Source organism: Neodiprion pinetum, chromosome 2, assembly GCF_021155775.2.
Source record: "Neodiprion pinetum isolate iyNeoPine1 chromosome 2, iyNeoPine1.2, whole genome shotgun sequence".
Lineage (NCBI taxonomy): Eukaryota > Metazoa > Arthropoda > Insecta > Hymenoptera > Diprionidae > Neodiprion > Neodiprion pinetum.
Window position 1 is genome coordinate 6,686,882 of NC_060233.1, and position 13,753 is coordinate 6,700,634.

General features: G+C 38.3%; 3 protein-coding genes across 3 annotated transcripts; 1 reads left to right on the plus strand and 2 right to left on the minus strand.

Annotated features, from left to right (window-relative positions):
• Positions 1-149: 149 nt before the first annotated feature.
• LOC124211965 (exopolyphosphatase prune) lies at positions 150-4,130 on the minus strand. Its single transcript, XM_046611569.2, has 6 exons — positions 3,914-4,130; positions 2,688-2,926; positions 1,597-1,862; positions 1,256-1,497; positions 512-670; positions 150-416 (listed from the first exon to the last, which is right to left on the minus strand). Exons 1-6 carry the CDS (start codon positions 3,947-3,949, stop codon positions 240-242), a joined length of 1,119 nt encoding a protein of 372 aa, XP_046467525.1. The 5' UTR covers positions 3,950-4,130; the 3' UTR covers positions 150-239.
• Positions 4,131-4,583: 453 nt separating this feature from the next.
• On the plus strand, positions 4,584-7,308 carry LOC124211964 (zinc finger protein OZF). The gene is made up of 3 exons (XM_046611568.1): positions 4,584-4,899; positions 4,986-5,156; positions 5,687-7,308. Exons 1-3 carry the CDS (start codon positions 4,783-4,785, stop codon positions 6,755-6,757), a joined length of 1,359 nt encoding a protein of 452 aa, XP_046467524.1. The 5' UTR covers positions 4,584-4,782; the 3' UTR covers positions 6,758-7,308.
• LOC124211962 (protein scabrous) lies at positions 7,303-12,112 on the minus strand. Its single transcript, XM_046611567.2, has 3 exons — positions 11,842-12,112; positions 10,641-10,980; positions 7,303-9,007 (listed from the first exon to the last, which is right to left on the minus strand). The coding sequence occupies exons 1-3, from the start codon at positions 12,069-12,071 to the stop codon at positions 7,700-7,702; spliced, it is 1,878 nt and encodes a 625-aa protein (XP_046467523.1). The 5' UTR covers positions 12,072-12,112; the 3' UTR covers positions 7,303-7,699.
• Positions 12,113-13,753: the final 1,641 nt, after the last annotated feature.

Consider the following 13,753-nt stretch of genomic DNA (forward strand, 5'->3'; position numbering starts at 1 on the left):
TACTACCTTTGTTTCAATCAAATTTTCAAGCATGTCGTACGTCTTGTCCGGTAAAATAAAATAACATTCTAAAAACATGGAAAATGTTTCATTACCCATTACACGTATCGTATTAAACATTGAAAGAGGTGTAATGCGTATTATGGATATTACTTGAATAAAACTTTTATTAATAACTGTAATATTACATGTGATAATGCATTGGAAAATTGAAAATATTTGTGATTCGCGGGAGTTAATTAGAAAGAATTACAATTTATAGATATGCTTCTGATGATCGGGAGTATTTGTTTCCTCGACGCTTTTACATTGCCCTGTTTGAATAAAACAAGGTCGTATTTATTACGTGTTGAAATCATCTGTTCTTCCATTAAATTCAGCGAGGGTTCTGTGTTAGATTTCAACGATTCTATAATCTGTAAACGGATAAATTTTCACCATGAAATTATCGGATGGACATAAAACTAGAATCAAATGAGTCTGGTCCCAAATTCGTCGCAGAATCACTTACTGTACTTCGTAGTTTGTTATTAGTCGGCGAAAATATAGCAATATCTCTCGTTACTGTGTCATTTCTCAGATCTAAACCCATCACAACGGTCACGGAACAGCTATATTCCGTTGTAAATTCAGTGAGTGCTTCAAAGGCACCGTCCAGTTTCACAAAACTCTGAAATTATCATCTTGTTACAGCGTGCAGCTTTGTGCATGTAGACTTCAATTATTTATCAGTGAGTAACAATTTTTTTTGATATTTAGCCGTCGCGTTATACTCTTCAAGAATTATACAACATCCCAAATTTTGAGAGTCCTATAATGCGGTCTTTAATTAAATTATAGAGAACGTTGCAAGCTTTTCAATGAAGATGTTCAATTCAAATTGTATATTTTTTTTTTATTTCACTCTACTGCACAAAGTCCATCAGAATGTATTTTTCAAAATACAGTTATCTCAAGTCTATTCTTCCGCAAGTTGAGTTTCGGAAATCTTGATTCAAAAGAGTTTTCAAAAGCAAGGTTTACAGCTTTGAAAACTGCCTCATCAATTACGAACTCACAAAAGATTGAAGCGAAATAAATCACTGCTTCATAATCAAAATAAGAGGTATAAAAGGACTTCAGAGATTTGGAATTTTTTAGTCTTGCATTAGCTGGAACAATCGGTCGAAATAAAACTAGGGAGAATATAAAACGGTTCCAGAACTGATCGTTGACTAAAAATTGTGTCGGGTTGATAAAACAATGATTTTTATACCTCTACCAAGATTGGAAGGCCTGAAATCGGTATACCATTAGCAACCTTCAGATCCCTGATCAACAACTCCCCGGGGGTCAACCTACTGATGTCTGTTTTAGCGAAAAGGAGTTCTTTGTATTCCATCTCTCTGTCGGAAGTAATGAATCCAATCTCCTCAAGTTTCTTAATAACTTCAACATCGTCAGGAGTGGCTCTGTTAGCTTCGACAGAAAAGTTGACTGTGTCAACCAAGATTGGCCCTGTTGTAAATGAGGCAATTATTTACTGGGAACTTTGAGCTGTATTTGTCCATTTTAAAACCTATCACGCAAGAGTAGGTACAAGTGTGTTGGAATTACCTCGCAGGAAACTGCAGATACGAGGATCCAGAATTTTCGATTTTTTATCAATCAGAATCTTGGCAATCAAAGTTGAACAGCTGCCAACTATTTTTATCTTAATCTCTTTCTGCGGCCATAACCATGCTGGGTCTTGTGGTCTGTGATCAATAATCTCTACAACCGAATTAGCAAGGCCTCGACTTTCCTCAGAGAGAGTATGGTGGTCTACCAAAGTAATTTCTAATTTCTTTTCACTGCTAAGAACCTCAAGACTCAACTGATCTCTGCAACAAGATGGCGAAAACTGTATGCGTGAATATATTTCGGTATATACCGTATATTTAAGGAGAACGCATGTGATAACGCAAATTCTACAATTTTGATTCCAATGAATTCAATTCGTGAACCACGAGACAATATCAACAGACACTTAAACTCGATTAAATACCTAGATGCGTAAAACAGACGTATCCGTATTCATATCTTTTCGAACTTTTTGCCTTAAAGCTTTGCAAATTCAATTCTTGTGTTAAATTTTAATATTGTTGGATTGAAAGTTATAGATTCTTGCAAGGCTGATCGAAAGTTATGAAACATCAGCAGTTCCAAATATCAGTAGTAAGTGACTGTAGCAGCATATGTACACCCTCCTAGTGTAACGCCCCCTCAACGCTGAATTTCTCGATAATTGCGGAGGGTCGAAATCGAGTTTAGTACAAGGGTGTAAAATAAACCGAACATTTCTTCCGTGGGATAAAAGAAACATATGAATGATTATTTACTTTTTACCCTTAATTTCAAGCACATCTTTTTAATAAGATTTAAAAATACATGCTATACCACAAGTATAACAGATATGTCACGTTCATTTTTGCTATACAAAGCATTTTCAAATGTATTCTTGGCCGCACATTGATAAATATAAACAAATCAATTTATTCTAGGCCCCAATACCGAATCATTTATATTCGTGATACACATCAGGGTTCAATTTGGTACGGCAGTTTATTAAAAGAGTGTAAACATACGGTATGAAAAGTGATTCGTTTGAAAGAAGAATGTACAATCTTACGCTATCGCAATATGGGTTCCCCTATTCCAAAACTGACCTGAAAGTCAACAGCTCCAGTGGTATGCTGTGTTTTTCAAAATGGTACAGAACTTCAGTTTTCAAACGAAATTCTTTTTCCGGAATATTGAGCAAAGGTATTACAGCAATATCTTCACCTTTGTCTTTAACATCGTTGTAGCGATGGAATGCATAGACAAGTGCACACACTGCTGAATCCAAATCACATGTTGGATTACCCAATACTACCCGGACAATTTTATACCGAACTAGATTATCCTGCGACCGTAAAAGTTTAAACAAAAGAATCAGAAATTTTATTTTTAATATAACGTTATCTCAAGATTAAAGTTTATATTTCCCATCGAGAAATCAAATTGGCTTTTCAGCACTTACTGATCTATCTAACGTATAAACTTCATCTGAAAACAATAAACCGGGATTGGGTCAAGTGTCCACTGCGGCAGTACAGAAATATTACTTCATAGAATGTTGCGTCATAGATTATCCCGCAATAAAAAGAGATTTGTTGAATAACAGTAAATGCAATTAATCGGAAAAATTATTTATTTAAAAAAAGTTTCAATTGAGATCATAGTGCTGCTAGTCAAGTATCTTGAACTCGAAAAAATACTCGTTTCATCGTATTTCGATGAGAAAATAAATATTATTTGAATCAGCGGCGAATTCACAATGCAAAGAAATTAAATTAAATTTACAGTGGTACTAATAACGGTGTGACCATTTTTCCAGAAATATTTCTATGAAAGTTTCGTTGAAATATTTTCTGGAATATTCATAGTAAAGTTCTAAAAATATATCCACGAATATTCAGCAACGTTGTAGAAATATTTTATGCGAATTTCCTGTTGAGAATGCATTTTTACATTCAGGGAAAATAGTCGCAATTGTAATTGTGATGACTATTTGATGAAATTTGAACATGATTTATCTCGTGCATGAATATTAGAAGTGCACGACACATTCCTGTCGAAAAAATTATCACTTGTCTGCAGTATTCATTTACTATAAATGTCAATACTTCTGCAATTGTTTACTTAAATGACATAATAGTTTGGTGACGTTTCTGCTTCCAGCAGTTGTCGAATTCCGCCCATAACCGACTGCTAATAGCCAAAATGAAGAGAGCTAATATTCACAGAAATTATTTTGTATTCTTTTGACTGAATATAAAAACTGATGTCACTAATTATTGCGAAGATTTTAGTTCGAAACACATGTTGACCAACAATTAAATGTAATTACCAAACAAGCTTTTGATGCTTCCAGAAAGGAATCCATGATTTACAAAGGCAACGCCGTGATATAGGTTAGAAATTTTACCATGGACTGTTTACAACATGAAGACTGTACGGAGTTGATACGGTTGGGTGAAACTAATTATAACGATGGATTTGAAGGAATAATAAACCAGCTGGTTCGAAATTCTGTGCTTGATAACAGGATTTAAACACGGCCAGTAATCCATGTTGGCAATTGACATGGTGAAAATATGGATATGGTGAAAATATCAGAGGTGTGAAAGAAATTCTGGCGCTTTCGTTTACATCATTATCTAACACAAATCTGTGATTTCATTGGTCGGATCTAACGGAATACACCGATGAAATCACGTTCGCAAGCCAACGCATCTATCTCTCTCTAAAATGAGGTCGTTCTCGCTCTCACGGCTGCCAGCTAATGAAAACTTCCAGAAAATGTAGGGAATGAACAGTTGTTTCGCTATTTTTTTACTTTTGATGATTTTGTTGCATAAAATCGAATTGGTGATCCATTTTATACATCATATTTATATTTTACACCGAGCGCTCGACGCATGCGCGGTATCAAACATCAAACTTCAACCACCTAGGGGATTTCTGCTGTTAAACCACGTTTCACCATGATGATTGGTCAATCGTTCAAATGTTCCAAGTATAAACACACAGTCTCAGTGGTCAGGTCACGGTAGGTCAAGATTTACAACAATTGAATACCCCTTAGTCAGTATTGACATGATGCATGTCAAACATTTATTTGTGTATAAGCTCGCCTCATTGTCAGTTCCAACAAATAATAAGTCATGCTTGATATTTCATCGTTGATATTCACTTATCACTGACTTGATTATCGGAATGGATATGGTGTGTAGGTTATGCCTTTGCGATGAGCCCAATTTGATTCCAATATTTTATGCGAGCAAATGCACATCGGAGCTACAATTAAAAATTCAAAATTATTGTTCTATAGAGGTCAGTAAATTCAAATAATGTAGCAATGTTCATTAAGGACCAGGCTATCATAGCAATAAATGATCAAACTTACTTATTAATTCCAGATAACGGAGAATGATGCATTGCCTAAAATGATATGTAATTGTTGTAAAGATAAATTGACATCTATTGATGAGTTTAAATCGCAGTGCGAACATTCTGATCTAAAACTAAGGGAATATTACAAAATTTTCTCACCCAAGCAAACATCTCATTCAATTTTCGAAGCACTTAAGGTAAGAATATGTTTGTGAAATAACGTCTGAGAACTTTCGGCAATTATACAATTATTTGCATAATTTTGAATATCATCTGTTTGAAATTATTTTCACAAAATATACCAATCTTTACAACAATTCTTCGTAAACATTTTACAGTGAATATTTTTATTTCCCTAAAATATCTGCCATAGCATAATATTGGATTCTAAGAATTAAACATATTGGACTTCTTAATTTTCTCACTATCGCGATATGCCATGTAACGAGTTGAGTGTATCAAATTGTAATGTAATTCAAATAGGTCAATTCCTGTGGCATTAACATTCAATGCACTCTTTTCAAATCCTTCGGATATTTCTTAATTTTTCACGAAGTGAACGAATCTTGACAAATGTGCGTGAATTTGGTTTTCTTGATATCGTTTAAAGAAAATACATACAAGGTATTCCCTTCGCCTCGCATAAACATTCTGCCTAGGTCCACTGCATGTATCAACATTATATTATTAGATGTTTCTTCCTTCACCAATCTACAATCACTTATAGGATATCGGCATTCAGACGGATGATAATATTGAAGGTAACCCATTGCTTTCGACAAATTCTTTCTTTGACATACATCAAAAGGAAATATGTAAGGTAAACGTAACGCCTGTTTCACTGGAGATGATATACAGCGATATCGCTGCTGATGATGCTAATGATGATTATGATGATGATGAAGATAGCAAAAAATTCGGCTGCGTCGCGAATGGAATACGTTCAAGCAATAGTCTAGAAGTTGAGGACTGTAATTTGCGCAAGGATAATACAAAAGTTAAAACGCGACGTGTACGAATCCATGCTGATAAAGTCTTGACGGGCAAGAGTGTGAAACAGCCAAAAGAAAAGGAAAAATTTGACTGCAATTTGTGTCAAAAAGTTTACGTTTCTAAGAAAGCATTACTAAAGCATACTGAGGCACATTTGAAAAGCGAAATCGTGATGTGTAAAGTCTGCAATAAAACGTTCAATAATAGTGAAAAATTAAGTGAACATATGACAAAGCATAATGATGCTATGGATTTTAAATGCGAAGTGTGTGGTATGCCGTTCAAAGAACGAGTAAAACTAAACTTTCATTTAAGGGTACATGGTAAGGGTCCTTTAATAAACACAGATAAACAATATTTATGTGATATGTGCAGCCGAACTTTTGCTTCCAAATCCGGACTACGATTTCACTTGAAATCACACGCTGGTAATAAACCTTACAAATGTAAATTCTGTAGTAAAAGCTTCACCATTCCCAGCTACAAAAAAAGACACGAGCGAACTCATACAGGTGACAAACATTACATTTGTCACATATGTAGTGCTGCTTTTGCTTCGGCGAATGGATTGAAGTACCATTTAAGGTCGCACACGGGTGAAGCTAATTATCACTGCGATACTTGTGGCAAATCGTTTAGGCGCCATAAGTATCTCAAAGAGCACACTTTCATTCATACGGGAGAAAAACCGTTCATCTGTAAGATGTGCGGCTCTGCATATGGAAATTCGGGAAGTTTGTTCGTTCACGAAAGAAAGTGCAAAACTAAGCATTCTGTTGGATTTATTGATTCTTCAAAATTATAGCCACATATCTCATTTTAACGTAATTAAAAGTTTGTGTTGCTTAAGTTGAGTAATTGTGATATTTAGTAATTTAGCATCAACCATTAATGAGGTGGAATTTTATATTCGTTAATGCTTTAACTATACTTGCAAGTCTTACAAATATCTCTCTCGCTATGTCATTTGTCGTTAATACTGAAACGAATGATCGAAACAACCATTCATTCCTATCAAACTTCGCACTTGAACATGATTGTAATTGAATATCAGTAGGAGTAAATAAATTAAAAGTCTTTATTTTATTGGTTGAACTTAAGATTATAATTTATAAACAGATATTTGTACTATTCACATAAATTCTGCATAATAGAGTAATTTTTGAATTAATTTTTTCAAATCCATCTTCATAATTCAGTGAATACGCAAAAGTGTAATTAGCATTTCGTACAATTTGTAATATAAATGAAGAGCATGATCTGTACCATGTCCACTATAATGTGTCTAATACTCATGATAGATATAACTGATAGTTAATATATGTAACATCCCTAAATTATAATATATAAAATTTATATACATTGTTATTTTACTATATTCATCTCTTTGGTAAAGCATTGGGATACAATCAAATGGCATTTGATGAAACTATAAATATAGAGAATGCCAATTTAGAGTACTTATTAGTGGTAGTGAAAAAATTCTTTAGGCACGATGTGTCGCAATAATTACTCAAAGCAAACAATCTCTCGAGCGCGGTGAGAATCATCATTTGCTGACTGATTGAATCCAGTAAACTCCTACTACTAAAGTATTGAAAAAAACGTGTTTTGTGTTGTATCGATTGCAGTGTCTTTTGCTACGATTAGATGCAGTAGTAATATTAATTAAACCCTGACATGGTTCAATATGAATGACTTCGTATTTTTTTCCGTGCAGAAAACAGCCTCCGAATATCTTGACGTATCAACATTCTTGTTTACGTTGTATGGACATTTCCGAGGATGCAACAGCCATCCACTCGTTAGTGGGTGACTGAAACCACGTGAGTCCTAGAGAATATCTACCATTGAGATTAGCGTGCTGACAATGACTGAACCACCAACCGCCGTGATAATTGGCAGCGCAGTCCGTTGAGCTTATATCCAAGTCGCGGTCCTTCGCACTAAAAGCCATTCCATTCTGGTAGGACAATGCGTCTGTAGCATTTCCTGAGTAGCCTGAAACATGGAGCCTGTAGTTGGCCTCATCGGAGTCAACCCTGAACGATTCGTATTCCGCCCTCCAGTGCCCGCCATAGATGTCAACGAGGTCAATCCTCAATCGTGTGCAGTTATCTCTTGTCAGTCGGTGCAGCGCTTCATTTCCCACCCAGAATTCATTGACCGGCGATCCGAATCCTGCTGCGTAATCGTTCCAAGATCTATCGAATTCGACCATTCCGTCGATTCGTCGTGCTACGACTAACCATCCTTTATTACAAGACGCGAGCAACGGCGCACCTGGACCTGGTGCAAAAAGAGTAAGTCCATCTCTGTCGTTGCAGTTTCCAGGAAGAGCATCGACTATCAGTCTGTATTGGTCTTCAACGTGCTCTAATTCGTGAGTGATGTTGGTCGCCGTATCCAAAGACTGGGTCAAATCCAGAGTCGCCAAAGTGATGTTGATATTCCCAATCATTTCCTGTTGCTGGTCGCTCTTCTCTTGGAGTTTAGAAGCACTTACGCTCAGAGCTTGCACCATTCGACGTAAATTCCCAAGTTCCTCACGCGTAAGAGAAAGTTCTGCTGCTTTCCTCGCCGCGTTGACGTCCAATCGTGCGATTTCTCGTTTCATGTCCGGTTGATTCGTGTCAACTTTGTCTTCGATTGCTTGGATAGATTCGAACAGTTCCACCATCGATTCCCGTACCTTAGAGACAGCCGTTACTTCTCGCGATATGTTAAACAGCTGTTTTGAAAAACTGTGCTGAACGGTTTCTAAAGCAGTTAAACGCTTTGTTAGATAATCTTGATTTTCGTATATAACACGTTTCTCAACGAGTCCGCGTTTCCGAGAGACCATTGAAATCTTACGCTCAAGATTCATCAATCGCTCTTCTATGTAACGATTCGATGACGCTCGTAAAAGGCTGTGTCGCGTGTGGTGATTGATGTGTTGTCTTCTGATCTCGTTGTAAATATTATTGTGCTGAAGAGATGGGTTATCCTTGTAGTGCATGGATATCTCAGGTCGGCATTTCAAGGATTTCATTTCAATCTGGACACTTGACATCTGCAACGAAAAAAAATAAATATTCATTAGAACATACTGACGATTCAAAAACACGTTATTGACGGATGGTCATAATTATTTGTCTATACATAGGCACAATCATTATTGGCATTTCCGAGGACGTGGGTCTAGAGTGAACCCAATTAAATTCGGAGTGCAGGGTGGCTCGAGTGAGGGGATACACCGTGAAATTACCGGGAAGTCAAATGCTCGATCCGTCTGTGGAGTGGAGGTATAACCCACTTGGCATCCCACTATTCACCATATGGCATATGGCACATCCCGTAGGTAAGCGAGAAATTCGCGTCTGACGCTTGATATTTTGTTAAACTTTGCTGGGACCGATTTTAACAAATGAGTTGATTTTTTAGTAAAACACCCTGCCTACGTATTAATAAAATATTAACCAAGATTGTTACAGGATTTCATGAAGACACCACAAATTTCCACAAAGACTTTCGAATATTTCTTCAGAGAAAACCGGAGCATGTTTCAGAGAGAAAATATTGCTTAAAGTCTGTCAATTAAATTTCCGCAAAACGAACGTGATTATTTTCAAAAAATTTGTCTGAAATGCTGTCAATGAGTTTTGCAAATTTCGGAGAGAAAATTTTACCAGAGTGAATGCAAGAGTTTACCTGTACCTCTGAAAAAGTGCAGTACACGCACGATAATTAGTGAAAGTAATGGAGTCAGTATATAGCGCAGTAATGATCGCAGGCATAAAAGTGCAATGTTGGTTTTGATTCCGCGACACCGCTAGCGCCTACAGATTTTTTGTTAGGTATATCATCGGTGTAAAATAGGGGCCGAAGAGTTCCTCGCAAGCCGAAGTAACTAGATAAGCAATCGCCAAAGGTTTTACCCCATAGCTGTGTGCTTCGACGCAAGTAAATTAAGCAGATGACGAGCGATGGGATACGGCTGGCTACACGCCAGGTGCAGTTGAGAGTGAGCCGGACCGAGGGGCAGGAGGAGGGAATGCGTTCGTACCACGCATCGTTCCTGCAAGTTGGAAAGGTGCAACGGGGGTATGGGCAGGTCGAGCATCGGAATGGAACGTAGGGCAGGGAGAAAAGGGGAACCATGTTGCGGCAGCTGCTACCCGCCAAAACGAAAAATACAAAAGAAAGAATCGAACGGGCCGGCTGCCAGTGCCTGCTGCCCGGCAGGTGTACTCTGCCCTCATGTAAATACGGCCTCTGTACTCTGGCAAATAACGTGAGTTGGTCACAGCCGCCCACGGGGGGGGGGGGGGGGTGGGGGAATCAAACGAAATTAGAAGAACAACTTGTCGCGTTGCGGATCGCAAGGATTCAATTCTGTACAACTTTCAAGTGGATCGGATCGTATATAATAATGCTCGCTGACTTCTAAGTAAAGATTTAAAGATTACACTGCTCGATACAGTAACTGAATTTTATAGTTTTCAATTATAAAATCATCTAATTACACATTGTTGATTGTAAAAATTATTATTCTTATGCGTCATATCTGTGATTTTTCAAGATATCCCCAAAACGGAATGAGGGATTCTAACGAGCATAAAAATATCGTTTTTACGCATCCATCCAGCTTCTGATGTGTTGAAAATTATAGGATGCATCGATTTGTTATAAGATTATAGGTTTACCTGACTAACGACTTCGGCGCACGATCGCGAAATCTGAGTGGATCGTTCTTTGACCGTCCCGATATCCACCCGCATCGTGCCCAGGGTCGCCTCGATACGCGTGATCCTTACTCCGAGGCTTCGGATCCCGCGACCGACTTCGGCTACGTCACCACGAAGAAGAGTCAATTCGCTACGCATCCTGGAACGCTCGGCAAGTTCCTCGCTAGCATTTCTCGTTCGAAGTACTTCAGCAACTTCGGCTTGTAATTCAGTAACAGCGCTCCCCAACCAGCGCACCCTTAACTTTTCGTTCTTCGCTTCGTTGCCACTTCCACCGCGAAGTAGCGTCACTTCCTTCCTGCGGAAACGTTCATTATGTATTTCATGCATTACGATGTACTCCTTTTGTAAGATCAATTGGAAAGGTAGCGTAAAAGTGGTGAATTCAATGAAAAAAAGTATAAAACATACTTTGTAAAAATATGTATCATAAACATTTTGACTCCTCTTAAATATTTTTGTACGGCGTGTATTATCTAGTGCAATGGTTATAACTCGATCACAATCGACGCTCTGAATGAATTTGTCAAAGTCAGCAAGTAGAAGCGGCAAAATGAACATCAATTTGTGAATCCAATTCGTAAATGTTATACATCCATATACTCGGCATACAATCGTTATTGCTAAATTAAGCGGCTGACTAATTATGATCGATGCACAAGAATGCGATGTCATTTCTCATCATCTTCGTAGACATATACAATACATCATGTAAAAATTGACAACCCTCCAGAATTTGTTTCCCAATGTCTTATCGAAAACCGTTTCCAGTGGTTGGGGGGTAATGGAACTGTTTAAATACGTCATCTAAAAGCCAACCCCCGTCCTACATTTTGATTAATGGCACGCGAGATGTTCGCGCGAAAGATAAAATAGCTGAGTTTTTGAGAAAAACAATTCTAATATCATATTTTTCAATCTAAAATGTAATTAACTTTATCCGATAAATAATAGTGAAAAATCATCAATACTGGTATTGCTCAACTTTTAGTTCAAGCTAATATGCTACCGGTTTCTGTAGGGTCAGATAAATTCATCAACAGTGATGAACCAACTTACAAGCATTCAGTCGGACGTACACTGTAGTTTCGAATAATTTTACAGCCCGACGTTTGACCCTAAATTAAGCTCCTACTTGTAGTAATTATTTGATGCATACCTCAACTGTTTTACTTCGTTTTTCAGCACAATCAATTCCGTGTTTTTCTCAATGGCACGCTTCAGGCTACTTTCCAAAGCATTATACTCTTCTTGCCGATGACTTAAAAGCGCCTCCACTTGTTCTTGCAAAAACTTAACCGTCATCGTAAGATCTTCACTAGCTGTTTTGCCAATTGTTACAAACATCAGCACTAAAACTAGAACCAACCACTCCGTTGTTCTCCACATACCGTTAAAATGTGATGATACAACAATTTTCGCGAACTCTGCAGGTATTTCTGATTGGCGAATGTTTACAACCGCGATACAATTATTTCATCAAGTACGAGCTGTGTTTCGTATATTCTCATTCGAATGGATGGTAAATTGAAACCCTGAACGCCATGGGCATACTGACACCGCTATAGCCGAGGGAGAGCTTATATTAGCGGCTGGACAAAGGACCCGCGCCGTTACGGCTCCGTGGAGCTCCACGGAGCAGGTGTTCCACAACACCGGGCGTCCCGGTATCCTCCGTACCAAAGTATCATCCCCACCTCGCTAAGAACCCCATTCCGCATCACAGACCTGTTTTATCTCGATCCCTAACTCCTGCGGCCTGCCATCGCCGCCACAGATTGCAGGTATACCGAAATGTACAACGGATATGCTCGTACTTGATTGAACCACTTACCGAGGACAATTAACTCTAAATAAAGAATTTATTCACCTACGAATGAATAGATACCCAACTTATTTTTCTTACCATTAGTTGAAAGTTCACTCTTCAGATATACCGTTTTATTTTCAATCAGGTTAACGAGTAAAGCACCTTACTCGTGACTGATTTTCTCCTCGATCAAAATCGAACAACTGCCCTCATTCACGAGGTTGAAGTTAGTAACGTGATCGTAACAGACCATTGGGGAAAATATCACTAGTTTCTTAATTTCACAATAATTTTTAAGGAACTAAGAATGCGAAACATCAGTGTCTTTTGTTTTATTACTGTCTACTGAACTTCAGACAATTCGAAAATAGCGAAGTAACGGTTCTTCCTTATATCATGAATCGTAGCACCAACGTGACTAACTTCAATACGATTCTTCATTCGTGTAAATCTGAATTCAAATTAAATTTAGATGAGTTGATTCCCGCCCTTCGAGGTATTACTGTAATAAATAATTCGCGTCTTCAGAATAAATCTTTCCATGATCCATGTTTACAGATTTTTCTCAGTTGATTCAAATATATTTGCTGCCCCATGAAAATTAGCCCCCCTGAATAGATTCTCTTCGTTATATGGTTGCAGCTGTGGCAGTCTTTGTACAGAAAACGGTTAGCTCTTTGGAACCTACAACCAATGTTCATAGAGTTTTATAATTGATTGAAAAACGTTTGTGTACACGTAGACATTACTTATTCTGGCCTTCCAGCTGCCCAATCAAAGTTAGCCCTCCTAAGTGTATTCTCTCCGTAGTCCTAGCTTTTGGTAGCTTTGGCACGTAGCCTCTGCAATAAGTAAAGACGAGCGCACGCGCGCGCCACGCGTCGAACGGCCCCCGGCAACCACCCTCGCCCCCTCCGTAGTATTTCCCTGCACCACAGGGTATAGTTAGGGCCGGCACTCGCAGTCAGCTTCAGGCTGCAGCCAGGAGGACCATCTACCCGCACCGGCCGGCATGCGAGTCGAAATCATCCCGTCCAGCGATGCGAGCTGAGCTGAGGCAACGGGTAAATAATGATTCGACTAACCGGACCGCCGGCGCCCCTCGGCTACAAAGTTTGGGTAGAAATCTTTTCATCTGTCTGTGCGGCAGATGTTCGAACCCCGGCAGTTCCGTGAAAAACATACCCTGTAAGAAAACAATAACTTTCACGCTGTTAGATTTGAGGTATTTTCACCATAACAGCCGCTGGTTTAATCGATC